The sequence below is a fragment of the Penicillium brevicompactum genome, assembly GCF_028827555.1.
Source record: "Penicillium brevicompactum strain IBT 35665 chromosome Unknown utg000005l_segment0_segment0, whole genome shotgun sequence".
NCBI classification, from domain to species: domain Eukaryota; kingdom Fungi; phylum Ascomycota; class Eurotiomycetes; order Eurotiales; family Aspergillaceae; genus Penicillium; species Penicillium brevicompactum.
Window position 1 is genome coordinate 834,506 of NW_026623208.1, and position 26,525 is coordinate 861,030.

The 26,525-nt window shown below is 48.9% G+C and overlaps 14 protein-coding genes across 14 annotated transcripts; 5 read left to right on the plus strand and 9 right to left on the minus strand.

Moving 5' to 3' along the window:
* Window positions 1-80: 80 nt before the first annotated feature.
* On the minus strand, window positions 81-1,285 carry N7506_006129 (uncharacterized protein; the record flags this gene model as incomplete). The annotated part of the gene is made up of 4 exons (XM_056955422.1): window positions 81-380; window positions 436-630; window positions 680-1,142; window positions 1,203-1,285. The coding sequence occupies 4 exons, from the start codon at window positions 1,283-1,285 to the stop codon at window positions 81-83; spliced, it is 1,041 nt and encodes a 346-aa protein (XP_056809756.1).
* Window positions 1,286-1,972: 687 nt separating this feature from the next.
* On the minus strand, window positions 1,973-3,106 carry N7506_006130 (GTP cyclohydrolase II; the record flags this gene model as incomplete). The annotated part of the gene is made up of 1 exon (XM_056955423.1): window positions 1,973-3,106. One exon carries the CDS (start codon window positions 3,104-3,106, stop codon window positions 1,973-1,975), a length of 1,134 nt encoding a protein of 377 aa, XP_056809757.1.
* Window positions 3,107-3,567: 461 nt separating this feature from the next.
* On the minus strand, window positions 3,568-4,573 carry N7506_006131 (glycoside hydrolase family 43 protein; the record flags this gene model as incomplete). The annotated part of the gene is made up of 2 exons (XM_056955424.1): window positions 3,568-4,236; window positions 4,289-4,573. 2 exons carry the CDS (start codon window positions 4,571-4,573, stop codon window positions 3,568-3,570), a joined length of 954 nt encoding a protein of 317 aa, XP_056809758.1.
* Window positions 4,574-5,289: 716 nt separating this feature from the next.
* On the minus strand, window positions 5,290-6,456 carry N7506_006132 (SAGA-associated factor 29 family protein; the record flags this gene model as incomplete). The annotated part of the gene is made up of 3 exons (XM_056955425.1): window positions 5,290-5,572; window positions 5,626-6,151; window positions 6,282-6,456. 3 exons carry the CDS (start codon window positions 6,454-6,456, stop codon window positions 5,290-5,292), a joined length of 984 nt encoding a protein of 327 aa, XP_056809759.1.
* A 610-nt stretch (window positions 6,457-7,066) lies between these two features.
* pmi1 (mannose-6-phosphate isomerase pmi1) lies at window positions 7,067-8,644 on the plus strand (the record flags this gene model as incomplete). Its single annotated transcript, XM_056955426.1, has 5 exons — window positions 7,067-7,097; window positions 7,147-7,167; window positions 7,218-7,309; window positions 7,364-7,601; window positions 7,653-8,644. 5 exons carry the CDS (start codon window positions 7,067-7,069, stop codon window positions 8,642-8,644), a joined length of 1,374 nt encoding a protein of 457 aa, XP_056809760.1.
* Window positions 8,645-9,759: 1,115 nt separating this feature from the next.
* On the minus strand, window positions 9,760-11,949 carry N7506_006134 (tetratricopeptide repeat protein; the record flags this gene model as incomplete). Its single annotated transcript, XM_056955427.1, has 1 exon — window positions 9,760-11,949. One exon carries the CDS (start codon window positions 11,947-11,949, stop codon window positions 9,760-9,762), a length of 2,190 nt encoding a protein of 729 aa, XP_056809761.1.
* Window positions 11,950-14,652: 2,703 nt separating this feature from the next.
* Window positions 14,653-15,214, plus strand: N7506_006135 (uncharacterized protein; the record flags this gene model as incomplete). The annotated part of the gene is made up of 2 exons (XM_056955428.1): window positions 14,653-15,018; window positions 15,104-15,214. 2 exons carry the CDS (start codon window positions 14,653-14,655, stop codon window positions 15,212-15,214), a joined length of 477 nt encoding a protein of 158 aa, XP_056809762.1.
* A 345-nt stretch (window positions 15,215-15,559) lies between these two features.
* N7506_006136 (uncharacterized protein) lies at window positions 15,560-16,121 on the minus strand (the record flags this gene model as incomplete). Its single annotated transcript, XM_056955429.1, has 2 exons — window positions 15,560-15,685; window positions 15,744-16,121. 2 exons carry the CDS (start codon window positions 16,119-16,121, stop codon window positions 15,560-15,562), a joined length of 504 nt encoding a protein of 167 aa, XP_056809763.1.
* A 604-nt stretch (window positions 16,122-16,725) lies between these two features.
* N7506_006137 (fungal specific transcription factor domain-containing protein) lies at window positions 16,726-17,454 on the plus strand (the record flags this gene model as incomplete). Its single annotated transcript, XM_056955430.1, has 2 exons — window positions 16,726-16,752; window positions 16,774-17,454. 2 exons carry the CDS (start codon window positions 16,726-16,728, stop codon window positions 17,452-17,454), a joined length of 708 nt encoding a protein of 235 aa, XP_056809764.1.
* A 158-nt stretch (window positions 17,455-17,612) lies between these two features.
* N7506_006138 (uncharacterized protein) lies at window positions 17,613-18,346 on the plus strand (the record flags this gene model as incomplete). The annotated part of the gene is made up of 2 exons (XM_056955431.1): window positions 17,613-17,926; window positions 17,989-18,346. 2 exons carry the CDS (start codon window positions 17,613-17,615, stop codon window positions 18,344-18,346), a joined length of 672 nt encoding a protein of 223 aa, XP_056809765.1.
* A 621-nt stretch (window positions 18,347-18,967) lies between these two features.
* N7506_006139 (putative 6-hexanolactone hydrolase) lies at window positions 18,968-20,183 on the plus strand (the record flags this gene model as incomplete). The annotated part of the gene is made up of 3 exons (XM_056955432.1): window positions 18,968-19,173; window positions 19,229-19,374; window positions 19,471-20,183. 3 exons carry the CDS (start codon window positions 18,968-18,970, stop codon window positions 20,181-20,183), a joined length of 1,065 nt encoding a protein of 354 aa, XP_056809766.1.
* Window positions 20,184-20,331: 148 nt separating this feature from the next.
* On the minus strand, window positions 20,332-21,485 carry N7506_006140 (putative Coatomer subunit epsilon; the record flags this gene model as incomplete). Its single annotated transcript, XM_056955433.1, has 5 exons — window positions 20,332-20,440; window positions 20,512-20,750; window positions 20,818-20,953; window positions 21,023-21,401; window positions 21,461-21,485. 5 exons carry the CDS (start codon window positions 21,483-21,485, stop codon window positions 20,332-20,334), a joined length of 888 nt encoding a protein of 295 aa, XP_056809767.1.
* Window positions 21,486-21,985: 500 nt separating this feature from the next.
* N7506_006141 (uncharacterized protein) lies at window positions 21,986-22,777 on the minus strand (the record flags this gene model as incomplete). Its single annotated transcript, XM_056955434.1, has 1 exon — window positions 21,986-22,777. The coding sequence occupies one exon, from the start codon at window positions 22,775-22,777 to the stop codon at window positions 21,986-21,988; it is 792 nt and encodes a 263-aa protein (XP_056809768.1).
* A 972-nt stretch (window positions 22,778-23,749) lies between these two features.
* On the minus strand, window positions 23,750-26,440 carry N7506_006142 (uncharacterized protein; the record flags this gene model as incomplete). The annotated part of the gene is made up of 1 exon (XM_056955435.1): window positions 23,750-26,440. The coding sequence occupies one exon, from the start codon at window positions 26,438-26,440 to the stop codon at window positions 23,750-23,752; it is 2,691 nt and encodes an 896-aa protein (XP_056809769.1).
* Window positions 26,441-26,525: the final 85 nt, after the last annotated feature.

The window sequence follows — 26,525 nt, forward strand, 5'->3', positions numbered from 1 at the left end:
GATACGCTAATTTGGAGACAAGAAGTAGGTAGTATACATGTAACACGATCACCAGGGATCTATCTGCCCAGGTATCCACTCTATACAAGAGACAGCCTTCGATTTGTATGCTCAACTGGGAAAGGTGCATGCCCTCCTATATTCTGGAAAGAATATCGGTCTCGAACGGCCTCGTTCTTGCCAGTGATGATGGGCTTCAACCCATGCCCAAAGTTGACAAAACAACGAATGGAACAGACAAGTGTTAGAACAAGAAGCACCAAAGCTGTTATTGCGAAGAGCAACATCATATCTTTGCCAGCTGTAAGAGCTCGGAAGCCATTCCCATAGAGGATGATGATTCGACTGAGTAGATATGCGACCATCGCAAGATAGCACATCTGTCCAAAGAGTTAGAAGATAGCCACATAAGTATAGACTAACAATTTCACCTACAATGACAAATCCCATCAGCCATTTGTGTTCACACCGAACAACATACACCCCAAGAAGCATGAGGAGGAGCGTGGCAGGCAAAAGAGCCATTGTCAATCCGAATTCAGGCTCTTCGAAATGAACGTCGACGAGTCCGTACTGCAGAACAAAGCTGATTATGAAAAAGACTGCGACTTTGACCAGAACAAGATAAATCTAAAACTTGTCAGGAAAGGTTCACGAATAGACACCGTAACCCACTAACCTCGTAATTTAGGTATCGCGATTTCGTTTCCGAGTCACCCTGAACACTTCGGTAGATATCCCAAGCATACTGTTTTTGCAACTGGAACGAAGAAGCCCAAGTAGCAAGAGTGCAGAGTCCGATCATGATTGGACAAGCAAGTTGAAAACCCGAGATCAGAGACCAGATGTTTCGATCCTGATCAACAAGAGGCTGGTTCATGCCATCGCGTTGCCTGGGCATCTCGTTGACGATCTCCTTCATGTTCCTGTAGAGCATGACCGAGAATGCAAAAGCACATGCATTGCTCACGCAAATTGCAAGCAACAACATGTTATTCCTATGGTGGACAGCATCGAGCGCCAGAAAGAAGACATAGATGCAAGCAAAGAACATGATCGCCGAGTCAACAGGAACAATATATGACGGTGTGATCTGAATGATGTTTGGATGCACCCAAAGTTGCCATTCAGCGAGTATGAACCTGAGTTCCAAGGTGGTTAGATGGGGATGTGACTTGTTCGTGCATATGGGGTTTACTCACGCCTCGATGGCGAAGATTATTAGCGCCTGGACGCCCAGAATACCGCAAAACACCCATTCGTGCTTGCTTTTGGGCGCATACATATTAGTGTCTCAAGTTCAGATGGAGATAGGGGGAAGAGTTGAGTCCCATGTCTCACTTTTTTCCCACTTCCATGACCCACTAACGAACTACGCGGGCTTCTTAATCCATATAAGATTTTCAGTTTCTCCGAGCATCCCCCCGCCCGACTGACCTTTACATTAAATCTTGATCCCGGGATTTATCCATGGATGTAGGGTTAGCTGTGCCAGAAGCCAATATGTTGGGTTTCAAAATTTCGCCTGGGTGGCAAACCCTGTGTAAGTGCGGTGGGAATGGTTTTTCTGAAATTCTCACCCTTCGACCAGGTCGCCACTGGTCGTTCCTAAATTGGCTCAACTCAGAAGTTTGCGGAGTTTGAATGAATAGAATCATTGTTTGCTCTCAAGTGTAGTGTGTTTGTAACAAGAATGTGCAGAAGAGAGGGCTAGGCAGCCGCAAAGTCACCGAGGTGAAAAAGCAAAGACAATATCAACGCCACGTCTACCAAGTCGGAGAACCAAAAATATGCAGGGAAAAGAATGTTCGGTCGTGTCGATCGTATACAAAGGCTTTTGGAGTTTCCAGTGCAAGAGAGAATGAAGTAAATGATGAATAAATGGGAGAGGGAATCAAAATAATCGAAACAAAGTCAAGCATTATTGGATCATATGACCCATTTTGGAAATCTGGAAGCCATTTTGTTAGTTTCAACATGAGCCCAAAGGGAAGATATCAAACCATACCTTAGTCTGCAGGTAGCCCTCAATTTCAGAGCTTTTGATGCCTTTCTGACCTCCAGTCCGCCATGCCAGCGGGATCATTGGCACTCGCTCCTTGACCAGGACCTCCCGGTTGGGACCTTCAATGGCCCGAACTTTATCAGGGTTGTTCGTAAGAAGGCGGATTCCCTCAGGGATGGTGTCTGCGCCACATCCAAGGTCCTCCAGCATGGCGGTAGCCAGACCATAGCTTCGAGCATCCGCAGGATGCCTCAGCAAGAGGTTAGCCTCAACAGTATCCGAACCGAGATCCTGCAAGTTGTACGCCTTCAACTTCTCGCCAAGGCCAATTCCACGACCCTCCTGGCGTAGATAGATAATAACTCCACCGGTCGAGTGCGACGAAAGAGACTGCACCTCCGGCGGCGCGTCCGAAGCCAGGTCCATAACGGGGAAAGACATCAAGCGCGCCGCCTCATCCAGCTGCTCGCCGCAATCGCATCGCGCAGACCACGCGGTCTCTCCAGTATAGCATTCTGAGTGGATCCGTACCAATGGGGGCTCAATCTGCTTCGGTGCTGATGTTGAGGTTTGCTCTTCGTCATAGCGACTGCTCACTCTTCCCGGGCGCAGGGTCCCCACATACGCGCCGCGGATCATTCGGTCCATCTCGGTTTCTCCCGGCCTGACACTATCCAAGCTCCGGCTGCGAATATTGTTTCCAAACACAATGGCTAAGTGCTCTTTTCCGTCCAGGTCGTTGTGGTACAGGTGCAGGAACATCTCCGCCCCGTTGGTCGTTGGGATGCGGGCCCGCACAATACATTCCACTTCTGGGAGCTTCGGGAGTAGTTTGGGTTCTTTAATGTGTTCGCTCTTCGTTTGGATATCGGCTGCTTGGTGCTGGTGGAGAATTTGGGTGGGATTGAGATCCCAATTTAATGTGCCACCGGGGGTCAAAGGTGGAGTGAATGCGGGCGACAGCAGCGAGTCGGGAATAGCTGGAGTTTGTGCGCCGGATGCGCTGCTCCCTTGGCCATCATGTTCCAAAAGTCCATCTTGCCTGCTCGGCAACTGTCGTGGGGGTAGCTTTGGTGAGGCGTGGGCCGGTAACTCGGCCATTGCGGCGGTTGACGAGGAAGCGGGGTGGCCGGAAGGTGTGGCGCAATGCAAGAGCCGTAGTGCACAGGGGTAGTATGTATGTATGAGGAGTGAGGGTCACAGGCGACTCAATTGGAGAAACAGAGAATAAAGGATAAGACTCAGAAAGTTGAAGTAGACTATGCTCGGCCTGGTCCCTCGGCATGAGAGGAGCTTACTCATGTTGGGCGGGGCTCATGTCACTGCTTACTCTAGCACCTTCTGTCCCAATTCGGATTATGGGTCTCTTTGCCGGTGTTTTTCGAAGTCCTACGCTGTGCATCCAATCTGAATTTCAAACGCTACAATTGATCAGAATATTTGGGGTTTGTGTCATTATGATATTGGGCCAGAGCGTCCGTGACACTTTGCCACTTCGCGTCGCGTACATAGATCTAACGCACTTGCAGCCGACATCGGGGGAGAAAAGGATAAATCGCCTATCACGCCAAATTGATCACGCCACCGGCAACATGGATATCAGCGACATACATAGCACGCCCGTCATCAATGTTCTTGCCATTCTTAAAGGCATGGAACGCAATCTTGCTTCCATCAAGGAAGTCTGAACCGCCCGGCCCTGACAGGTCACCCACGTTACTGGCGTCTCCGGATACAAGCAATGGAGCGTCCGGATCGCGAGCCTTGGTATAGGGACCAGTGAGTGCTGAAGCCGTCGCATAACTCACATCATACTTGTCCGTGTCGTACGCGTTGGACGAGAACGAGAGGTAGTAGGTACCGTCCACGTTTGCCAGACTCGGCGCCTCGATGAGGGGTCCATCGGTGTCATCGCGGTCGAGAAGTTGAGTGGGATCGCCATTGGGAGTCACGGCGTCGGAGTTGAGACCCTGCAGCATGAGCGGGGTCGGGTGGGTGGTCCCGTCCCCGTTGAGACTATTCCCATCCACCTTGTACACGACATAATAGGTTCCTCCGTCCTCGAAGCCATCGGCATCGATGGCCCCGCCTTGGTCAAGAGGACATGCTAGCGCTTCATCTGTTGGCGTGTAGGGACCCGTGATGCTCGAAGAAGTAGCGGCTCCCACGCAGTGCTTGCTTGAATCGTCACTCGACGCTGCGGAGAAGTACATGACGAACGTACCATCATCCTAATATAAATAAGCTTTGGGGCGATGACAACGTGGGATCGCACTGCCTTACCCTTTTGATCACATCGGGGGCCCAAATCGAGGGATTGGACGCAATCCAGGATGGGAGAGGTCCCGGCATGGCGTCCGAACCAGAGAGAAGTTCCCATGAACTGAAGTCGGAAGACTTCGCAACCTGCACATTCACGCCATTTGCGCTGGTACCAAATGCATAATACCCGTCGTCGGTTTGAATGACGCTGGGGTCTGCAAAGTCCGCGTCAATTGCTCGAGTTGGTTGCGATGCAACAAGTCCACTGAGCAGGAGAGCCGAGAGGGATAAGACCGCTGCAGTCATTGTTGTTCGTCGTGGTTGCGAATGAGCTGCGACAGGAGTGAATTAATGACTTGTCTCCTGACTATATGCTCGTTACCTGGGATGTCGGATACTCGCCAAGATGTGCAATTTACATGGCAACTTCCGTATACTGTACCTTGAGTGCGAGAGTAACCCCTTCGGTGACGATCCCTCGGGCCACTAAACCCAAGACAGAAAATGGGTCGCAGTGCTACCTTGTAGATCGTAGTCGTCGCAAGTACGGAGTATACGGAGTAGAGCTTGAGGATATCCCAAACTTCGGGATTTGCGAAAGGTCTGTGCTACCAGCATATGTAGTAGGGGATATGATGTCTCATGTGAGACGGCTCTACTCCGTAGCGCAGAAAATAGTCCCCTGAACACTGCAGAGCTGCATAAGAGCTTCACGCTCGAGCAAAACCTACGTGTATTATTGGCTAGCGCTTGAGGAACCGAGTTTACTCCGTATTGCCCTTGAATTACTCCGTATGATCTAGTCACAATCAATCCAATACGGGACGATCTACTCCGTACCCCGTAGGTTCCATGTTAGTCCGCACCAAACCCAAGAGAAACAGATTTTGTATTTTTCAACTAGAATATCTAGCATAGATGAAAGCAGCTCATGTTCAATTCACGGTAAGCCTTCAAACTCCAAATAGCGCCTCGCTTGAATGGTATCATCATCACATCAGATCGTAGCAACAACCTCGAGCTCATTTGCCCGGAATATCCAACACAAATCGTCGGTCAACTTCCATCTCTTTGTCATCCTCCTCACCTTCGAACTTGAGGCGGTAAACATCCTTTCTTGCCCCCATAACCTCCGCACGATAGAAAGTGGTGGTGTCAGGATATCTCGCGAGGACCTGCTTGCCTGTAGTGTACGCGGTCAAATGACCACTTATCTGAGGAATGGGAATGAGAGAGACGGCAGTAGTTTTATATACAGCGCCTTGTTCACCATTCTCGTTGGGTTCAGGGTCTTGCACCTCATATCTGCCTCAAACATGAGCCGTCGATTTATACCTGAAGAAAGGGATTCGACTTACCGTTTCTTCTGCCCCTCGCCAGTGATGGCTTTAATTATGCATTGAATACCCTCGCCCTCGACGCCCTGCTTGTTTTTATTGTGCTTAAAGACAACCTGGGATCCGACCTGCAGGATTCCGCTCCGCTCCGCAATCGTCCCTTTAGTGCCCTCCGATGGCGACTCTTCAATCTTAACCATAATGTTTTCTTGGCGGCCACCATCCCGGGGTTGAGTGTTGGACGAGACGCTCGAGCTTCGGGGCGCAGTTCCTTTCGATCTGGCAGACTTGTCGGCGCCCGAGGCACTGGGAGAATCCGTCACCGAGCCATCGACCTCGTTCCTTTTCTTGCGCGATTTATTAAACGAAGCGGACCGATTTGGCGGTGCCTCAGCTTCGGACGCTTTTCGCAGGGCCGTCAGAAGCTCTAAATTTTTGATTACATCGCACGGCTCGTCCTGCATGATCGAGCGCTCGTCTTCGCTGAGCTTCTGGCTTTGTCGCAGCCAGTTATCGAGCTGATCGTGTTCGGCCAGGGTTGGTTCTGCTTGTAGGTATAATGTCAGTTTGTGCGACAGTATGGAATTGGAGCTAAATCACGCGATTTGTGTGTATATAGAAGCTTGGTGTTTTCGGGTATGATATGGGGCCGGGGAAGCTAGTGCGGGGTCGCTCACGATTGCCCTCGTTGGTGATCTTGTCAATCAAAGCTTTGATTTGTACGGACAACGAAGTCTGCTGATCGAATTTCTCCTTGGATTTCCGAATATCCTGGCAGATCTTGGTCCAGAGCTCCAACTCCTCGTTATTGCCGAACCCATTGTCCCTGGGCCTGGGGCGGTTGCGGGACATATTTGATCGATCGGAGTAAACAATATGAGTACTTTGTTCGGAAGACTCAAGCTCGCTAACAATAGGCACGGCAGTTGTCCAGGTCTGAAATGAAGGGTGTTTGTTTCGATGGAGATGGTGATAAGCGCTCCAACATGCCGGGCGGTCGGGGTTGGGACGCTAAACTACTTTGGGATATCATTCCCCAGGAACACTTTAGATGCTTCAACCTTGGAAGGCTTACAGTGTTTCTACACCTAAGCAATGTTGCCTATACACTGAATATAGGGATCATGTGTTTCCCCGAGATCTGAAATCTTGAAGTACATATAGCGCACCATTACACCCAATGCAGGTAACCCATCATCAGCCTAGGATGGTTGCGGAAGTATAAAATAGAGAATGGCCGATTAGGTATTTCTGGAATTTGTGTAAATCTGTTAAATAAAGCAGTGAAGCTCCCCGTGCATGATATCTCACGCTTTCATATAACATTTCCAAGGTTCCTTCAAGTACTTTGTCATAGAAAAACCTGCCAGACCCCCATCCCTCACCGAAGGCTTGGCGTGGAATTTCTAATACAAATCCGTTGGTTGCCCCTCCGCTTTTTCCCCAAACATCCATTTTCATTATGCAGGTGCCACTTCTCCGGCTGCAGTGCGGTAAGTCTTCGGGACTTCATTCGGAGAATTAGAACTAATCCATCTGAAGGTGTCAACAGTTACGACTGGGGTAAGCTAACTTCGACGATGATGAGTTCCCCGCACTAAACCTCGTCATAGGCAAGGTCGGCCAAGAGTCGGCAGCCGCCAGATATGCGGCCACAACTGCCGGCCCCGATTTTACCATCGAGGCCGAGAAACCTTACGCCGAAGTAAGTGACTATTAACGAAGCATACCAAATTGCCAAACTAATGTATTAATTTAGCTCTGGATGGGCACACACCCATCTCTTCCTTCCAAAGATGTTGAAACCCAGCGAACTCTTCTTGACATGGTTCAAGACAACCAAGCTTTGTTGTCGACCGAGATAAGTGAGCGCTTCGGTAGCAAGCTTCCGTTCCTCTTCAAGGTGTTGTCCGTCCAAAAGGCGCTCAGCATCCAAGCTCACCCCAACAAGAAGCTTGCTGAGCAGCTTCACGCTCGGGATCCCAAGAACTACCCTGGTAGGTGCATGTAGATTCGAAGCACATTGACTTGTATCTAATGAATCCTAGATGACAACCACAAGCCTGAGATGACTATTGCTATCACTCCCTTTGAGGGTGTGTGTGGCTTCCGTCCTCTCGCTGAGATCGCCCATTTCCTGCAGGCCGTGGAGCCTCTGCGCACTCTTGTTGGTGACAAGGCTGCGAGTGAGTTTGAACAGGCTGTCAAGGGCAATGAAGGCTCCGAAGATCCCGCCGTCATTACAAAGAACAAGGATGCGCTCCGTGCTCTGTTCACTATCTTAATGGAGTCTCCATCCGAAAAGGTGGAGACTGCCTCCAGCGCTCTCATTTCCATTGCAGAGAACAGCCCTGACAGTTTCGGAACCTTGTCTGGTGAAGTGGAAACTAACCCCACGAACCCTGCGGAGCTGGCAGCCCTTGCAAAGCGCTTGAACGGACAGTTCCCGAATGACATCGGTCTGTTTGTATTCTTCTTCCTTAACTTTGTCAAGCTGTCACCCGGCGAAGCCATGTTCCTTAAAGCAGACGACATCCACGCATATATCTCCGGTGACATCATCGAGTGCATGGCCTCTTCCGATAACGTTGTGCGAGCAGGTTTCACCCCGAAGTTCAAGGACGTCGATACCCTCACTGAGATGCTCACCTACTCATATGCACCAATCGAGGAACAGAAGCTTCAGGCAACAGACTACCCATACGCTGTGCTCAACGCAACTGCATACTCGAGTGGCTCGTCCGCGATGCTCTACGATCCCCCCATTGATGAGTTCAGTGTCGTCAAGAGCGATCTCAAGCATACCGGTGCTAAGGTCACATTCGATGGTATCTCTGGCCCCAGCATTATTATTTGCACCCAGGGCAAGGGCAAGATCACCGTCGGAAACAAGACCGAGGAGGTCCAAGAAGGTTACGTTTTCTTCGTTGGTGCTACTGCCGAATGTGCGATTGAAAACACCGGCAGCGGGGAGGGTGAGGACAATGTGTTCACTACTTACAAGGCATTCTGCGAATTGGCCCCGGCTGGTGAGGAATAAGTTCACTCTTACTTGGAGTGTCGATTCTAATTTGTGACGTCAAGATCAACGAACTCGCTCTGGAATTGGCGCGAACTTGTGAATAACCAGACCAAGCAATGAAATTACGGGTTAAATGATATATAAAGATCACCAACAACAAGATAGCTCATGATAGCATATGATGAACGCGAAAGCCTGGGGCTCTACCTGAAATTGCCTTCGTAGCTTAGTTCATAGTGAGCAATGCCCAGGTGTACGACGTCCCCGGGTGTGCTGAACAATGAGAGAATGGAAGAACATTTCAAATGAGATGTCCTATAGGAAGGGCATGGTGACCAAACATTGGTCGCTTTAATGGACTGATCTGTCTTCCATGTAGATGACACTCTAATATTCACTGCACGCCTACTATTCCAATGTTGGTATCCAAGAGCGCACGAGCCATAGAACATATTGTCTTCTTTCCTGTCTATTACTAGGTAATCTTTGGATTTTTCCTGAGATTTGGTTGACAAAACATGGGAGATCATTTGATGTGAAACAATGTTGGGTGGTATGCCTCTGATCAATGACAGTATCTAGCGCTGTTCCAGAGGTTTCATCACAATAAGTGGCACTGGGCTGACTATGTTGTTGGCTCTTTGGCGCCGTGTCTTAAAAATGGCACCCCAAGCTTCGCTAATCACTGGAGTTTGAGATTCTTCTCATCCAACCATGCCGGGAAGAGCGTTGGTAAGCTTGCCGGGTGAGAAGCAACAAGCCGCCCGAACAGTGATACCATCCTCTTTTATGGAAATAGATCCTCGGCAGTGTTTGGACCGGTCCAATCATCGAAATTCGAGTGTTCGTTCAGCTGGTAAGGGAAGAACATCATTACAAAGAATCCAAATTCATATTGAAACTATAACAGACTTTCCTAAACGAGTGGAACAAGGGAAATGTCTTGAAGACTCAACCTTGGGAGAGAGAAAGAAAGAGAAAGAAAGAGAGAAGGGGAGAGAGAGGAGTGACCAAGAAACCATCCGCATGACCGCAGATAATTTGCGGACCAACCTCAGAAGGTTCATCGCCTCCAGGTGAATCACTCAGCTCCGTGCACGAAGCCTTCGCAATGCCAGAGTGATATTGCGCTCTCATTCAACATCTTCGGAAACCAACCAGTCTAGTTCCTGCCTTCTTTCGGTCCAATGGCGTGCTCCCAGCTGGCGCCCGTAAAGTCGGATTCTGTCTTCCGACCAAAATGCACAAACGTCAAAACCTTCAGCTTGGATGGCTGGTTCAGTTTGATTCTTCATGCTCTGTAGAATCCCACAGATATCATCCCTCCCGGGCTCCGCATTGAAATCGGGATAGAGCTCAATCATGTGCTGTATCCATGTCAACACGTCGTCTGGGTTGGGAACTTCGGCCGTAAGTTCGTAGCGTAAGAGTCCTCTCGCCAATCCTATGGATGTAGCCAGACGGGAGCTCTTTAGCTTCGCGATCGCTTCTTCCTTGGCTCTATGATAGCATATCTCCTCCAGATCCTTTAAAATTCTTCTGTAGGCTTTGAAGTCTCTGTCAGACTTCGAAGGAAATTGTTGCAATGTGGACAAAGCCTCTGTCAAAGCGTTCATGGCGGGAGCAATCTCTTTCTTGGCAAAATGAACATTTCCCAATTGACCCAAAAAGGCAGCCACCTCAAAGCTAGCCTTCTCGCGCCGTGCTAATTTGAGACCGGTGGTATATACCTTCTGCGCATCGTAGAAATCGGATGTCTTCATGTGGAATTCCCCCATCATACGCAATACATCAAGGCGGATTTCGGCGAGTTTCTTGCGGTCAGATGTCTGAGAAGGAATCTCTTTGAGGCTGTCTAACACGAACGAGTAAACGCCGATACTCATTCTCAAGCCTTCAACATTAATGAAGTGCAAAAACGTGGTCGGGGAAAGATGTCTACCGACTTCCTCGGCGGCCATTGGATATGCACTCAACCACAAAGGCGTGACAAGGTCCTCGAGCCATTCTTCGGGGTACTCCCGTAGAGATTTTGTCCCCAAAAACATAGAATTGAATGTTTCCAGGGCTAGCTGGATCACATTAGAGCGATTTGGGTTGTCAAGTGTCATGCTCAGCCAACTGCCAAAAATTGAGTCGATACCGGAAAATCCAGGCTCTCCAGGCTCTCCAGGCCCCTGGAAGATCGAGATAGACACACCCAAGAGCGAGTGATATTGAAGCTGACAGAGCAGCCATCGAAGTTCATCTTTATCCAAGCAGCCTTCGTTCATGCAAAATGAACCCCAAGGAAATTGATACGGATTGCCCTTTTTGGTTTCAATCGCTTCAATGATCACATCTCCTGAGAGTTCAAAACCAAACAAGGAAAGAAAATACAGCATCGCAATTGCACCTTTCTTCGAATCTTCGCTTTTATGCTTGAAAATACTGGCGAACATGGGCTCGAAGATTTCTGAAAGGCTCGTGAACCGTGTATTTGGGGGGTTCCCAATGGTAGTTGCGTCGCTATCTTGTCCTCTTAGGACAGGTACGCAAGACCACACTTCTCTTTCAAGCACTTTGGGGTCTGTTTCCAGGAAACGTTCCAGATTTGGTATGTTTTGGCTTCGAAGAAATGGGGCAATCTGAGTGATAATCCAGAAGTGGCCTTCGAAATAGTGAATGATATTCAATGCCTTTCGTTCCGCCTCGGCATCCCTATACCATACTTCGGACCCAGAAACAACCGAGAAGAAACAATCAAGCATTTCAGAGTCGGAATTCATATCAGTAAATCGAATCTCGGGGTGGACCAAGGCGTTGCCATCCCACGAACGAAAATCCCGTCGGCGAGTGGTGATCAAGATCGCTCCAGTCGTTGACTCGTAAACCTTCAGATGGTTTTCGATCCACGAAGTCCAATCCGGATCCTCCAATCCATCTAAGATCAAAAGCCAGGGCTTTTCAAAGGCACGAAGCCTAGACAGGCCCAAAATCGCTCTCGATTCCAGGTCAGTAGCACCAGGCTGCTGCGTAGCACCAGGCAAAATGTCGAGAATCTTTGCGCAAGATTGATGAAACTTGGTCAAGTCGGTGGCATCGATCCAGAACACCGCATTGAACGTCTTTTCCTTAAGTACCTTCTCACGGTACGCCCAGGCTTTGCGCGATTTTCCACTCCCCACCGGACCTTGAAGTACCTTGATTTGTGCCACAAGATGTCTTTCTGCTCGGACGGAAATATCAAGCACACTTAGCTCCTGTCCAATTCCGACAAGATCCGGGGTATCATAGCCCGGACATTGGGATTTGCCACTGGGCTGAATCTTGGCGATTTCCATGTTGTTGGGGGAGGTGTGCAATAAAAGTGCAGACGAGTAGCGGAAAAGCAGATTTTGAGAAAGGATTGTGCGTTCCCAAGGTTGAAGTTGTTAGATGGTATGATGAAGAGCAGAGAGTAAGTGAAATAACCAAGAAGTTATGCCCTTTATATACATTTTTCACAGGCTGGAGTCGACAGTACACCAAATCCAAGATGACTCACTATAGCGATATTTTGAAGCATGATTATGCCAGACACGTAAACAGGAGGGACACATGTTAGATGTCATGTAGTTCGGAAGAGTATGGCTGGTCTTCAAAGCTCGATCGACATTGAGATGAGGCGTTAGACTGCCACCTATGCAATGGACTGACTGACATGAACAGCGCCACGAGATTAGATATCGTCTGCTCATTGACGTTAAAGAAAACAACAAATTGATTCGCTATTCAAGTGCCTGTGAGACAGGCAGCAGATATCTACTTTGAACTGTAGCCACACATTTTGACGCCTTGAATAGTTCCCCCTTCCCCTTGAAATCGTTTCTGGACATGAATGTGTAATTTTTGCATCCTGCCAGTCTCCCAAAATAGATGCCGGGGTTTGAATGCTGGCTGTGTAAAGTGAGAGGCTAAATACACCGATGATGCAAGTATATCAGCGACTCAAAGCAAGGCTTACAGAATGTCTAAGAGGGGAACATGGTGTTTCCAACCATCATAAGATTCACGCTAGAAAAATTTACTTGCAACAATTAATTGAGGCTGTTTCAAACGAATTCACGCCGTGGTGTACGTAAATTGAAAGAAACACACTTCCGTCAGGGAACGAAACACTTTCTCCCATCTTCCCTCTATGCCAACGACTAAACGCTCATATTTCTGTCCTGTTTGAGCCTGAGTTGGAAGAGAAAATGACTGGCTATTTGACTAGCCCAGTAGTTTTAATTTTCATTCGCCATGAATGAATGCCTGGCACAAGTGAAGTGACGTGGACGAGACCAACCAAAATACACTCCAACCTCCGGGGCCCTGAGAGCCAAGAGAGACAAAGAATAACAGGACTATGTGTAAAACCAGGAGTGATTCAGACCAGTGAAGCTAGTCAAGTGAAGCACATAAAGTTTTTCTTGCCACCTGTTGCTTCGTGGCTCAGGTCAAGCGCCCATTTCTTCGCCGGTCGCTATGGCGGGCTCCAACTTTGGAAATAGAGGATCCCGCTATATCATGCCACATTTAATGCTAGTATTAAAGCTCTATCTTGAGTCAAATATTGCAGGAGCTCATCCTTGTGTCCCAGAAGGATGGCAAGGACATGAAATATCTCCTAGCAATATATGGTCTTAGATGGCTTAGCAGACTAAGCATGAGAGACATCCACTCGAGGCTTTAATATAGCAAGCGAATATTCAAGCAAGCTCACTGGTTATTCTGATTTGTTACAAAGCAGGTCGTTGCCTAGGTGTCAGCTAAACTTATCATTGCTGGACGAGACCTTGGGGTTTTTATTGATACACTGTTGGTGTGCCACTCGGGGCGGGTCTCGTAGTACAACACGTCACAGATTAATCACAATCCCTGAAAAGTATAGTGTCAGAGGGTATAGTTCAAGCTGCGACATGTGCTTGTCGATCGGTTCGTACCTGTCCGTTATGATGGCTTGACGATGCGGCAAGGCCACAATTCCATACGGAGCAGTCAGAAATGACATTGGAGAAAAACCAAACCCTGGCGTCAAAATCGGTGGTTCTAAATTAGTTTCAAAGTAGCTTTTTTGTTTTAAGGGTTCGAATTTTCATCTCGCTTTTAGCGCCAAGGGGTATACAAGACTCATTAATAGCACTGATGGCACCAACCATGTTGGTTACATACTCTAGTGGCAGATAACCTCCAGTTGGGACATTAGGCCCAATCATGATATCTAAGGTTGTTAAGTATCAAAGAATATCCATGGAGCCCCTGTTGGAGCCTGCCCAGGTGCGTTGGAGCCCGGGCGTGGCTGCCAGCTTGGTCAGGCTCCCGTAGGTAGATGGACCTAGGGCTATCTCTCTTTCTCTCCCTTTTCTCCTTCTCACCTTCTCACCCTCTCTTCTTCTCTCCCCTGAGCTCACTATAAAAATACATATATACATACAAGATCATAACTTCCTGCTTTCCTGACCTGAATAGCCCAAAAATTCATTGGGCCTCTATGTGAGGGACCGATCTTCCATGCACTTCCCTTGCTCAAGCCTGCCTAATCATAAGAGATTGCAAAAAGTGCACAAGCTACTCTGAAGATCCCATGCTCAATACCAGTATCAGTTTCTGCGGATCAAACATGCGTGTGCCGGCCGCGGTCCGCAGTCACCGCAGTCACCGCACTTGCCGCACCTGCCGCACCTGCCTTCCCCCACTCGGCTGCTGGCCCTTTTCACCTCTACTATAACGCAAAAAGGTTTCCTTTAGGTTGATCGACTAATTAGGTACACGGGAACTCTTCTAATTGCGTAAACTGAACTTGAAAATTCGGGGGAATTCCGTGTGCTGGAGATATTTGGACAGCACCCCGAAATTAGTGTCTCTGCCACTCGGACTACACGGAAAACTGGCTATCACGGGTGAGTATTTAAAGCTACAGATTTTTGCTCAAATTTCCTTTAGTTTAAACAAAACCTTGGAACTTTTCTACATTACTATCCGCAAGAGCCTGTATTTCAAATAGCCAATACCAACCTATCGCCATGCCTCTTTATGACGTGGAATACATCTGCCACCTGGATTATGCTCAGCAGGAAGCATTGGCAAAAGCATTCACCAACCTCCACGCCGAAAAATTCAATACACCACATTATTTCGTCAATGTCCGCTTCACGGATGTTAGCAATCAGCTGGTCTTCCGTGGCGGGCACAGGCGAAAGTACAATCGTGTCATTTTGCGCACCCGAGCTGGAAGCAATCGAACCAATGAAATTTATATTGAGCACTGTCACGCAATGGTCACTGAATGGGAGAGAATTGTTGGAAATAGCGATGATGAGAGCTTGCGGACTGTTTGGGTGATGGGTGCGTTGACTACTGCTCTTGAAGCCGGTCTTGCACGACCTAAGGTATGTCAGGTTTATACTCCCGTGAAAGAAAAAGTTTTAGCATAAAGAATGTCTTGGTTGGCTGATAAGTCGCTGTTGATGATAGACTGGAGAAGAAGACCAGTGGCTAGAAGCCAATAAGCTCCATTTCAAAGAGCTTGCCGAGGCTGGAGATGAGGATTTCATCGAGCTGATGAAAGAGCTAGAGTCCGACTGATTATTTATATGACGAAAATATTCTGCAGAAAATTTAACAATTCTCACAAAGTATTCAGTCTCAATTCGACAATCAGTTCCTCTGCCTTGAGAAGCACTTTTACTTTAACCACATGATCCCGATACTATCTTCCATTTCATGTCCCTTTAGATTCACTAACAAACTAAAGTACCGCAATATCACACCTTTCCCCCTCACAGAATAATACACTAGAAACAACATGCATGGTGGTATGCCGACCCTTCGTCCTCCCCTAAAGCAATAGAGAAGACATCTCGATAGCCAGATCGACCAGTGCTATAGCCCCATAGTGACTACTACAGCAGAGTAGAATCATGACTGGTCTTAGATCTGGAACTCAGGCCGGGTTTTGACTTCATCAACAAGTTGGATAAAGTCAGGGTCACCCTCTGCAGCCAAACTTTGGAAGCGAGACGTGTTATCTTTGACCCATTGCTCAAAATAGCCGGGCTGGCATCTTGATTAGCACCACGAAGCGTCTCTTGGTTCACTGAAGGCCGACACTTACCATAGGGAGATGGAACCCGCCTTCCTTCGCAGCATCGATAGAACCCTTGATATATATGCCTCTAAGCTGACTTTCCCATCCACTCCCTCCAACAATATTATCCCAGATAGAATTTACACTGTCTATCAAGACGTGTAGTTGATCAGATGTCCGTCCAGTGCCGCTTCGCAAAGTGACAAACAGGCGGTTGGTATGGCGGCGTTTACCTCCCACAAAAGTGTCAGATAACGGTCCACGGGAGATATCAATGAATCTGCAATTCACAATGTATCGTGGAGCATTGAAAGTGATGGCATGAAACTCAGTGATTCCATGGGCAATGGCTTGTTTGTGGGGCTCTGTCAGCGCAATAGCGTGCTCGAACTCGTACAGAGGCATGTTGGAACAGAGAGATAGCGGTATAGAATGCTGACTTGGAGATAAAAGAAGTGATATATTCAATCAAGCTGGCGTTTTACTTAGACTTTATACCCACTGATTTCGGAGATGTACTGATCTCTTCTACACTTGCAAATAACCACACGTCATAGAAGTCAACAAACTAGCTGATACCCCGACTCGGCGCTGGATCTAAAACGATATTGGGGGAAGTGGGGGGAGTGTACGGGTTATTGATGGTCCCACTTGATCAAGAATGGTTATTTCTGAATGTACCATTGATTAGTTATGCGATATTTATACGGTAGCTTCCACCTTCCGCTGCGGTGAGTGCGGCCGCACCTCCGCAATTTACCGCACTGAGCCGCACATGCGGACTCCGTCTGGGTCCACGAAGTGCTCCTCACTTCACCTTTAGATCTGCACTCAACAAAACTCCATTTCTCACTTCTCCTTTATCTGGAACTGGACTTTGGATTGGTTGATTGCTCATGTCCCGGCACATCGGTAAAAGCGACTTAGCGGAGCGAACGGCTTCTCATCCTTGCCACCCTTGCAAGTCCCGAAAGAGACGATGCGGCAAAGAGTTGCCGGGATGCGCGCTATGTCTAAGGCACAGAGTCCAATTAATGTCATAGTACTGGGCTAACAGCACATCAGAACAGGTCGAAGATGTAGATATGAGAGCAGTCGCATCGAGCCACCAAAGGGTCCACCTCCCCACCAGAGCATCGGACAGGATGTCACTCAGAACAATTTCCCCGCCACATACTTCCTGGACCGCCAGCTGTTCAACCACTGTCAAATCAGTATTCAAAAGCCCCAGATAGCTGCCTCGCTCGGTGTTTTCGACTGTCTCAAAAATGACGAATCCGTGCACAGTGTGGCTGGGCAGTTCTTTCAAACAATACATCTTTGGCTGCCCATTCTCTCACGAAGCAAGTTCTATGGCTTGATTCTGCACCAGCAGGTGCAAAAGGAGGCTGACTTGAGATTGTTGGTGACCTCTATGCACATTCTGCTTCCGCAACAATGTGAGACTGGCCAGCCTCGTCAGGCGACATATCTTTCGTTGAAACGTCAGCTTTTATCTTTGGAACAAGCTGGCGTCCTGACAATTACGGCTCTTCAAGCTATGATTTTGATTGCATTCTATGAGCTTGGTCATGGTATATATCCCGCCGCATTTCTCACAGTTGGAATCTGTGCCAGATACGCCGTTGCCCTTGGCTTGAACAATGACATTTTTCTCTGGGACAACACCGACTCAAGTCGTGCAGCGATGGAAGAAAAGCATCGTGCCTGGTGGGCTGTTGTGATACTTGAAAGGTGATTCTCTCCTCAGCTCTATTACATCCCTTGAGAAAGTATTCGAACTAATACGCTATGAAAAAAAAAGGCACATGAATATAGATTCTCCGAGAAGACATTTGTGTACTCCAGATCCGTCCGAGAAACACCTGTTGCCTCTTTCAGATGACGACTGGAACAATGGTGTATGGCACAAACCGGAATCTTCTTGAAATGTTCAGTACTCATTTATTTTTGCAGGTCACAAGCGGAGCACCCTACACAGTATCCGCCCCGACAAACAGCAATATGGGAAAGTTTGCTAGACTGGCTCAGGCGTCACATCTCTTGGGTCGTGTGATGCGGCACATTTGTGATACTCAAGCCGACGCTCGGTTTCTAGATGTCGAAAAGAGCTCGCTCGACCAAGCTTTACGTTCGCTATTGGCACTTACTGTAGCGGAGGAGCAGCAGTGTGGTATTGCATACTGCTCACCAGTTGCTTTTGTATCAAGGTAAGAGCCCGGTCTTTACTTTTGATTCATGAGGCTTGGATCTAACCATTACTTACTCTCAGTGCCTTACTTCTGCTTCATTCATATTATCGTGCGACTTCCACGGCCATCAATAAGGAAGAGACCGACTATTCTTACGGCGAAGCAACCAAGCTCACATCGAAAGTGACACTACCTATTGCGCAACGCCTAAAAGAACCAACGTCTCCAAATATCCACACTCCGTGTCCATTTTTAGTGGACTGGATATACCGATCCGCAATTGCGTATCACGATGTCCACCAGACGGATGATACAGACGCAATCAATGGCTATGTTCAAACGATGCGAGAGGCAATGGAGGAGCTTGGTCGTTATTGGGGCGTCGGAGGTAATGTTTTTCCCTTAGCAGTCCGGCTATCTTTGCATCCAGTCCCTTGAATCTGGTCCCTTGAATCTGGTCCCTTGAATCTGGTCCGTTACTTACCTACCTTCTTAGTCTTTTATATCAACATGCTTGAAACGAGGACCACGACCGGTTTGATGTTTGGAATACCAACCTTAAGTGATTGAGCTCCCAAGGTTACTCGCGCAGTAGTTTGACCTTGAAACAAGAGCGATGCTGAAAATCTTGGAATCCACTGGGCCAGGCGAGACGTATAGGGCGGCGTTATAGAGAGACGACAAATATTGGTGTCAGTCATCCAATCTTTTCGTGCTCAACGAAGTCAGAACCTTGGACACGACGAGCATATTTTATCATGTTTTGAAGCCGCCCAGCTGCTGAAGAAAACTTCAACTGATGGATATCCATGGACGTATTCCCGCTTCGTTTGGGCGATTCCTATTATTTCCACGCCCGATGTGATCAAGTTGATAGAACACGAGAGGTAATGCCAGCCAGCTTAAAGTTCCAATGAACGCGCGATCTCACCCGTGGTCCTGCAGGACCCACAGCCGAAATATGCGGGGGAACCTGACCCTCAGCTGAGCTCCCGAGGTCCCTTCCGAGGTTCCAATCTTCACATTTTACATCCCTAGGTAAACCCTGAATCAGCAGCGATGACGACCAGACATCTACGACCAAACCTGGGCTTTTGGGAGAAGGCTGATCTCTCTGTTACGCGACTATTCGTGTTTCCTAGCCTGTTATACCATGCGATCGCCGGCGTCTTTCGTGGAAAGGCCAGTGCTAGGCGTTATGACCACTTCATCATGACAAACGTGATCCGCAAGTTTGTGACCCGGACGACGGATCGACAGAAGCAGTACGTGTAGTTACGCGAAATTCATCTATTCGATTTTTGCTCACATGCGGTTTAGGTACCTGAATGCGCCAACTGCTGACGCCTACGCGGACGCCATGAAGAAGCATGGCTTACAGCCAGAGACTGTAGATCTCCTTCATGACGCGAAAGGTCTCTGGCTCGGAAACAAGAATGCTAAGAAGGTGGTTGTCTACTATCACGGTTCGTCCTCACCCGTGTAACACACAATCCACGCATGCTACAATGCGAGAACCTAATCCCCACAAAATCGTACCAACTGTACTAATGCACCTCAAGGCGGTGGTTTCGCAATGCCCGCGATCCCTGCCTACTTCGAGTTCTGGCTCGAGATGATCCGTGCCTTGAACGAGAACGGCCATGATGTGGCTGTTTTCTTCTTGCGTTATACTCTCACTCCACATGCACAGTATCCAACTCAGCTCCGACAGGCGGTTGAGGCTCTGAGGTACATTGTCAATGAGACTGGTCGCTCCCCAGCTGATATCATCATTGGTGGAGACTCAGCTGGTGGTAACCTCACGTCCGCGACACTGCTTCACATCTCACACCCGCATCCGGAGATAGAGCCCCTGGCTCTGTCTGTTCCATTGGCCGGTACTTTTGCATACGCACCGTGGGTCAGCTTCAGTACTGAGGGGCCTACGATGAAGTCCAACCAGTGGAAGGACATTCTCACAACCGATCTTCTTACTGGCTGGGCTAATGCTTACCGTGACGATAAGATCGCCGATAATTGGGTCGAGCCCTTGAATGCACCTGCTGAATGGTGGAAGGATGTGAAGACGGAGCGGATCATGATTCTCGCTGGTGCGGATGAGATGCTCCTTTCGAGCATTGAAGAATTTGCGGACAAGATTAAGTCTGTATTTCCGGAAACTACATTTGTGATTGGGGAGGATGAGTCGCATGACGCGCCATTCTATATATGTGCGAACAAGCCAACTCAGACTGGCACTGAGCTGCGGAAGTGGCTGGCGGCTCGTTTGTAGGTTGGTAATCAGGCTACGCAATATGTCGATGCTATAGCACCATTATTTCAAGATTCGAAGGTCGTGTATTTTCATGAGCAAGCAGGACAAACTCCCCTGACTTGAATTAAACCAAACAACAAAATTTATGGACGCAGGGTTTTATCTTCTAGGATGAAGCCTTGGCGGAGAACTTGGCCGCTGCGGTATCGAAGAGTTCACTCTTCTCCTGAATGTCGGTGAGCAGGGAGTGCGTGGGGGCAACCTGCTGTAGACGGCTATAAATGAGAATTGGTCAGCTTGGGACTCTTTTTCAGCCGTCTTGTATCGTGCTGAACAGATAACATACGATTCTTGTTCCTCGGACGGCTTGCCAGCTAGCACGTTCAACACAATGCTGTTGGCGATCAATTCCACATCGGTGGGATATTTCTCAAGGGCGGCGTCAATGGCAGCCTCGGCCTCGGGAAGACGACCAAGGTGAATCTCGGCGACGGCTTGGCCAACGATCGATAGTGGTGCGGAGGTACTGGGTGCGGAGGCCAGCTCCTCGTAGACGTAGAATGCAGATTGGTACTTCTCGCCGCCCTGAAACAGATAAACATGTGTTAGCAATCTTGAAATATAGTCGGACCATCTCTGTTTCGCAACATACCACCCGCAATCCAACCCAGGACTCGGCGATGTTCACCAAAAGGGAGTCCTGGGCCCAGCGCTTTGCGGCCTGGACCTCCTTGAGCGCAAGATCGGTTCGGTTCTGTTGAAGTTGGATCTGAACGATAAGGGAGACACTAGAAGAGACAATTTGTCAGCTCGAATATCGGCCGCAATATCTTCCTCTCATGCGATGAAGTACTCACGCCTCGAGGTTACCCTGGTGTTTAGCGAGCAGCGCCAGCGCCTCCTCGCTGAGGCCCTGTGTCTGGAGCACTGTCGCAGCAAGGACCTGCACGGTGTTGTTTTCGGGGTAGTTCTCAGCGAGCTCCTGCGCCAATTGCAAAGCAGCGTCTGTTTTGCTGGACGATTGCAGGGCTAGTGCCTTGACGGCCGACAGGTCAGGGCTATCGTCTTCGATAGAGGGTTCGGCGAGGGCCTCATCGTATTGACCGAGGGCAATCTGAGCACGAAGCTTGAGGACTTGGGCGGGGAGATGGTTCTCAGGGGACAGCACTGATGTGTCGAAGTCAATCACACCCTGGTATTGGCCGGAGTGGAAGGTGCTGTGGATGTTGAGGAGCTCTGCGGGGATAGCTAGATTAGCGCGTTGGGCGGGTAATGAGAGGGATTGAGAGACTAACCGCCCTCTGCGGAGAATGGGTCCATGTTGGCTGTAAGTGTGGGGGAATATATTAGAGGGGAGTGATTGTTGTTAACGATGTCTCGTGGCCGCAGTTAATCACGGTGGCTTCAAGGCTGAGAGGCAACTCAGCCGAGATAACACGGGGCAAGTGGGCCGACCGCCTTGGATCTAGTATACAGCCTCACATCATCTACACTTTGTACTCCGTGTACCCCCCACACTACCGATACATTTTATCCAAATTGTATTTACCAGCAAGAATGTTGAGAATTTTTTGATTTGATGTTTTTAATTAAACAAATTGGGTATAATGCTTTGCCAAAGTGGCAATTTGACAATCTCAAACATGAAATGTCCCAGTCAGTCATGGGAGTAAATGTGAGGCCTCGTTTAAAACCAACTGAGATAAAACCCTTTGGGATAAATCCCTCAGCTGGAAAGAGTGCCTCGATAAAAATCACATTTTGCCCAATGGGCTCTGAGAACAAAAAGGGAGACAAGTCTCCAAATTTTCCCACAAGGTTCAGTGACCGTCCTGTGGATGTCCACCCCCCGATAACTTCCTCCGCAATTTCCGAATCGCACCACGGGCTTTGGTTGTGATGACCCGCCCAGCGAGAGGAATTAGCCACTGTGGCTCGCAAGCCTGTGTGTGGTCGACGGCATTCGAAGCGGCCAAGGAGGTTGCCCGTCGTAGCGGCTGGCAGAACGGCAGCAATGCGTTGTCGCAGCTGTTGGTATCCGATATCTGCTCGGAGGATTCTTGGGTGCCTTCCTCTGGTTTGAAGAGGGGCGAGGAGGGTGTGGCGGACCCTTGATAGATGTGGTCGTGGGAGGCCCACTGGTACGACATGCCTGGGGCTGATGTCGGGAAAGGAGGTTGAGCCTCAAGGTTGAGCGCTGTGTCTAGCGCTTCGAAGTAGGTTTCGGTGGAACTGTTGGATTTGGTTTCCATACAGTCTTCCTCCGGTGATTCAAGGCCGGTTGTCTCGGCGAAGAACGTGGTGGTTTCGACCCAGTGGTCCAACCGGGAATTTTGATGGATTTCGTCCTCCCGATTTATATCTTTCGGGATGCGACGAGTATAGTGTTCCCTCTCGGCAGCTCGAGAGAAGAGAGGGTTGGAGATTGTGGAGTGACCCAAGTTGTGGGGGATTTTTGCTTGGTGGACTTGGTATGTCCTTTCCATGTTGTTAATATAAGCTGATGCATACGGATGCATGGATGCATACCTTGGGTCAAAGTTCCCGTTGTCTCCAGAAATAGCTTCAAGCCAGTTGAAAGCTGTGAACTGCTCAGTTGGTGCCGTTGTCATAGTGGCTTGTTGTATATAGTCTTTGGTCATTGTTATTGGGCTGCACTGATAGGTGAACCATGGAGGATATGACATACCTTTCTTTGGTTTTGTTATATAATCGAACCAAAGTTGAGTGACAACTGACGGCACAGTGAGGTAATAGTCAGAGTAGATAGATGTAAAAGAAAGAAAAAAGAGAAAGTAGAATGGGTTCAGAAGTCCAACTTATGGCAAGGACGCTAGCCTCTTGAAGGGACGGCGAGGATACCATAGATACAGCCATAATAGAGACTCTCCATTGGCCTATACGTCAAATGAATTGGGAAACAGCCATGGCTGTGAGTACAGGTGAACTATGGGGAGGCGCCGCAGGCAAAACAGGTATGATCTGAGAAGTCAGGTACCCTCCCCGATTAGGGTTATGCTAAAACGGTAACCACTTATATTGCTGCATTATTTCATTCGACCAATGAGACTCCCTCATTCTATGAAATAAAGCTTTTCCTTAAATGATGTCGGGTTTCACAGCAGAACGAAGGCAGAGCACTGGGGAAGGGGGCGATGAAATGAGTGCAAGAAGGGCCTGTCTACAGGTAGAAACAGTGACAGGATAGTGTGGCCACGCCTAAAAAGATACAAGGTAGTTGCTGAGGCTTTCGAATGTGAGCAAACCCAGCTTCATGACATGGAAAAGTCTAATGAAGTGTCTGTTTGAGGAGCGGACATAGATGGACAGACAGAGAGCCAGTCTGATATACTCGGATAGTTTGCAGTTTTGGCTGAAATCGCAAGATCGTTTACTTGCAAAAGAGACCACTTTTACTGAGCTATGGTGGGAGCATTTTTTGACAGCTTTTTGTATAATCAAGTCTAGAAGACCCTTCCGGGGTCTGGAATTCTCACAAATAGAAGCGATATGGGAATAATTTTCTTATTGTTAAAGGCTAGGTCATATTGAATCTAAGTACACAGTCAAAGCCGCGAAGAAAATCAGCCTTGCCATCTGAACCGACCTTCACGCAGGGTCTTCACCACACCAAGAGGCATAAACTCGCGGTTAACCGCGGCAAGGCCACCGTAAGTCTGGACCATCTCTTCGTAGTACAACTCCGCCACCCAGCGCCAGTACGGTGTCATTGTATCCCAGTCTTTATTGATAGAGGTCTTTGCGGAAATTTCACATCCGAGGGAATCCTTTTCCCTGCCAAAGCCCAATGTCAAGGACACGTTCTTCTCGTCTGGCACTTCGTTGAGCTTCTTGTACACGTTCCTAAGGGGGACGCTATAGGTCTCAGGGTACCGGCTATACTCTTCAAAAGATATGAAGTCCTTGTCGCCATTTTTCTTGGACTTTTCCTTTGCTGCCTCGTATGCTATCTCCTCCTCCAAGGAGGCTGTCTGTAGTAGCTTTCGAGGCGTGGTTTTGATGTTTTCACGCATCGCGAGGAGTCGGATGAAAGGATTCAGAAGGCCCAGGCCGCCCAGTTCGACGGGGTAGTAGAAGAAGCCATCAGGGAGGTTGTGGATATCGAATCGCTCTGCAATCACGGCGCGGAGATGCTCAGTAACGCCAGACACTCCCTCTTTCGAGTTCTCCTTGTTAAACAGTGTTTGTTCGATACGTTGCAACGTGGAAATCGCCATGTCGATGTGACTGCGACCAAAGCAAACGGCAGGTTTAGCGAAGTTGTTGGTGAAGAACCGACCGAAGTAGCTGTTCCACGCCTGCACCCAGGCAAACACACTCTTGCAGGAAGAAAGCTGTCGTGAAAGTTCCTCGATGTGCTGGTCAACCTGAGCCTGGTCGATGATGAATCGTTCTTGGGAAGCGTCGAGGACCAGGAAACCCCATCGAATTTCGCCACCTGGAAGCCCCGGCGCTTGCTTTCTGTCAGCATTTCCCATGCGTACTGTGCCAGTTTTCTCCTCGTTGAATTTGAGGCCCATGACCTGAGAAAATTGTTTCATAGCTTTCCAGGCCTTACCACAAGTCTGCTCCGCGCCCCAAAACCAGAAGTCGTCATGGAGACGGTAGAGGAAAGCACCATCCGTGCGCTGATTGACAGCATAGTCCATGCAGAATAGGATGACCTCTCCGAAACAATCACCCAGGGTGTGGCTCATGGGAAGACCGCGCTTGCGAGTTTGGACCGGCCCATCACCGCCATCTTGAGAGAACTTGAGGGGGGCCTCCAAGAAAACCGCGAAAAAGTTGAGCCAGGTTTCCGAAACCCCGAAGAACTTCAGGACAGCTAGCACAGTGCTATGGGGCATGGAAGGTCCAAACCATTCAAAGTCCGATCGGATGGCAGTGAACTCACCATGCTGATGTTTATGAATGATGGATTCTGTGATCAAGAGATGAAGGAGGGAGTGCTTAGTGTCCAAAGGATTGCTAGACTCGCCATTTCCATCTTCGTCGTATTGCTTCGCTCCTTCCTCTTCCGAGGTAGGAAGTTGAGTCATGAAGTAATCATTGACATAAGTCTGTCTCCGCAGATCGTTGATCTTGTCGGTAGTCTTGATGCCGTCGCGACCAAGACTGTGCTTCCGGCGATTGATGTGCTCATCGGCGATATCCTCACGTAAAGGCTTCCACTCACGAGACTCCAATAGATCGACGAAAGCAGCACGCAGTGTCACAGCCCATTTGGTTCCAATATACTGGAGCAAGAGGGCATCGAGAAGGTCTTCGTCCATGTAGAAGCGGTATTTCCCATTTAGCTGACGGCGCATATCCAGGGGAATTCCTTTTCCGTTGGTTGTCCAGGTCCAGCTCTCAAGCGAGGCAAGGCGCATGTTGAGCACATCGGCCACTTCTTGGGCAACCTCTTTGTTTCGCATGAACTCCTTCAGAATGGCGGCCTTTTGGTCGTTGAGGAGGTCGGCTTTCAGCAGCGCCTCGGAAACCCACTGGAGCTCATCGACATCGAGCCATGATCCCCTCGAGAGTTGATATGCACCAAAGGCCTGGATGGAGGCTTGAAGTTTTGTGAAAGCCTGTCGGGAAAGTTTGGTCCTGGTGAATAGGTCTGAAAGGTAGGCGTGGATAGCATCTTCGTTGACATGGGTGGCAGCATTGAAGACTAGGGACTCCCAAGTGGCCCGTTGTTCATGCATCTCAGCTCGGCCGACGGGCTCAAAGCTTGAGTCAGAGGCGGGCGAAGGGTCAGCACTAGACTCCTCGGGATTGGAAGAGGTGCTTTCATCCAGCTCCGACAGCCACTCGGTAACCAAGTTGCTGTAGAAGGCTCCGTGCTCATGCTTGATCTCTAGGAACCGCAAATCTGTTTCAAGCTGAGTGACCCGTGCCTGGATTGATGACTGTGAGATGGAGGAGTCATATCGACTCTGCAGAAGAAACCGACGAATGTTTGCATGGTCGTTCTGTTGCAGCCGCCCTGCCCCCGACCCAGAGATCACATCGTTGGCATCCAGTGCTCCAGAATCAGCATCGAGGTCGCTGTCATCTCTGTCGAGCAATTCCTTTGGATATCCCTTCAGGCGTGAGATTCCATCAAGTAGAACTTGGGCGCGACTGCGTAGATCCTTTGCTTCACCGGCAGTGGCGAGGATTTCCCTTTTGTGTTGATCGAAGATAACGCGTTGTTTTGAAAGTTCCTTGATCTTTGTGGCGGTGATGGACTTGAGAGTCTGCGGCAACGCCCCGTTCGAAGACATGATAGAATAGAGGGGTAGAAAAGAGTGATTGAAGAAGGTAAATTAACCTGCAGTCCGAAGGACTTAAGTATTCAAGAGGTTTGAC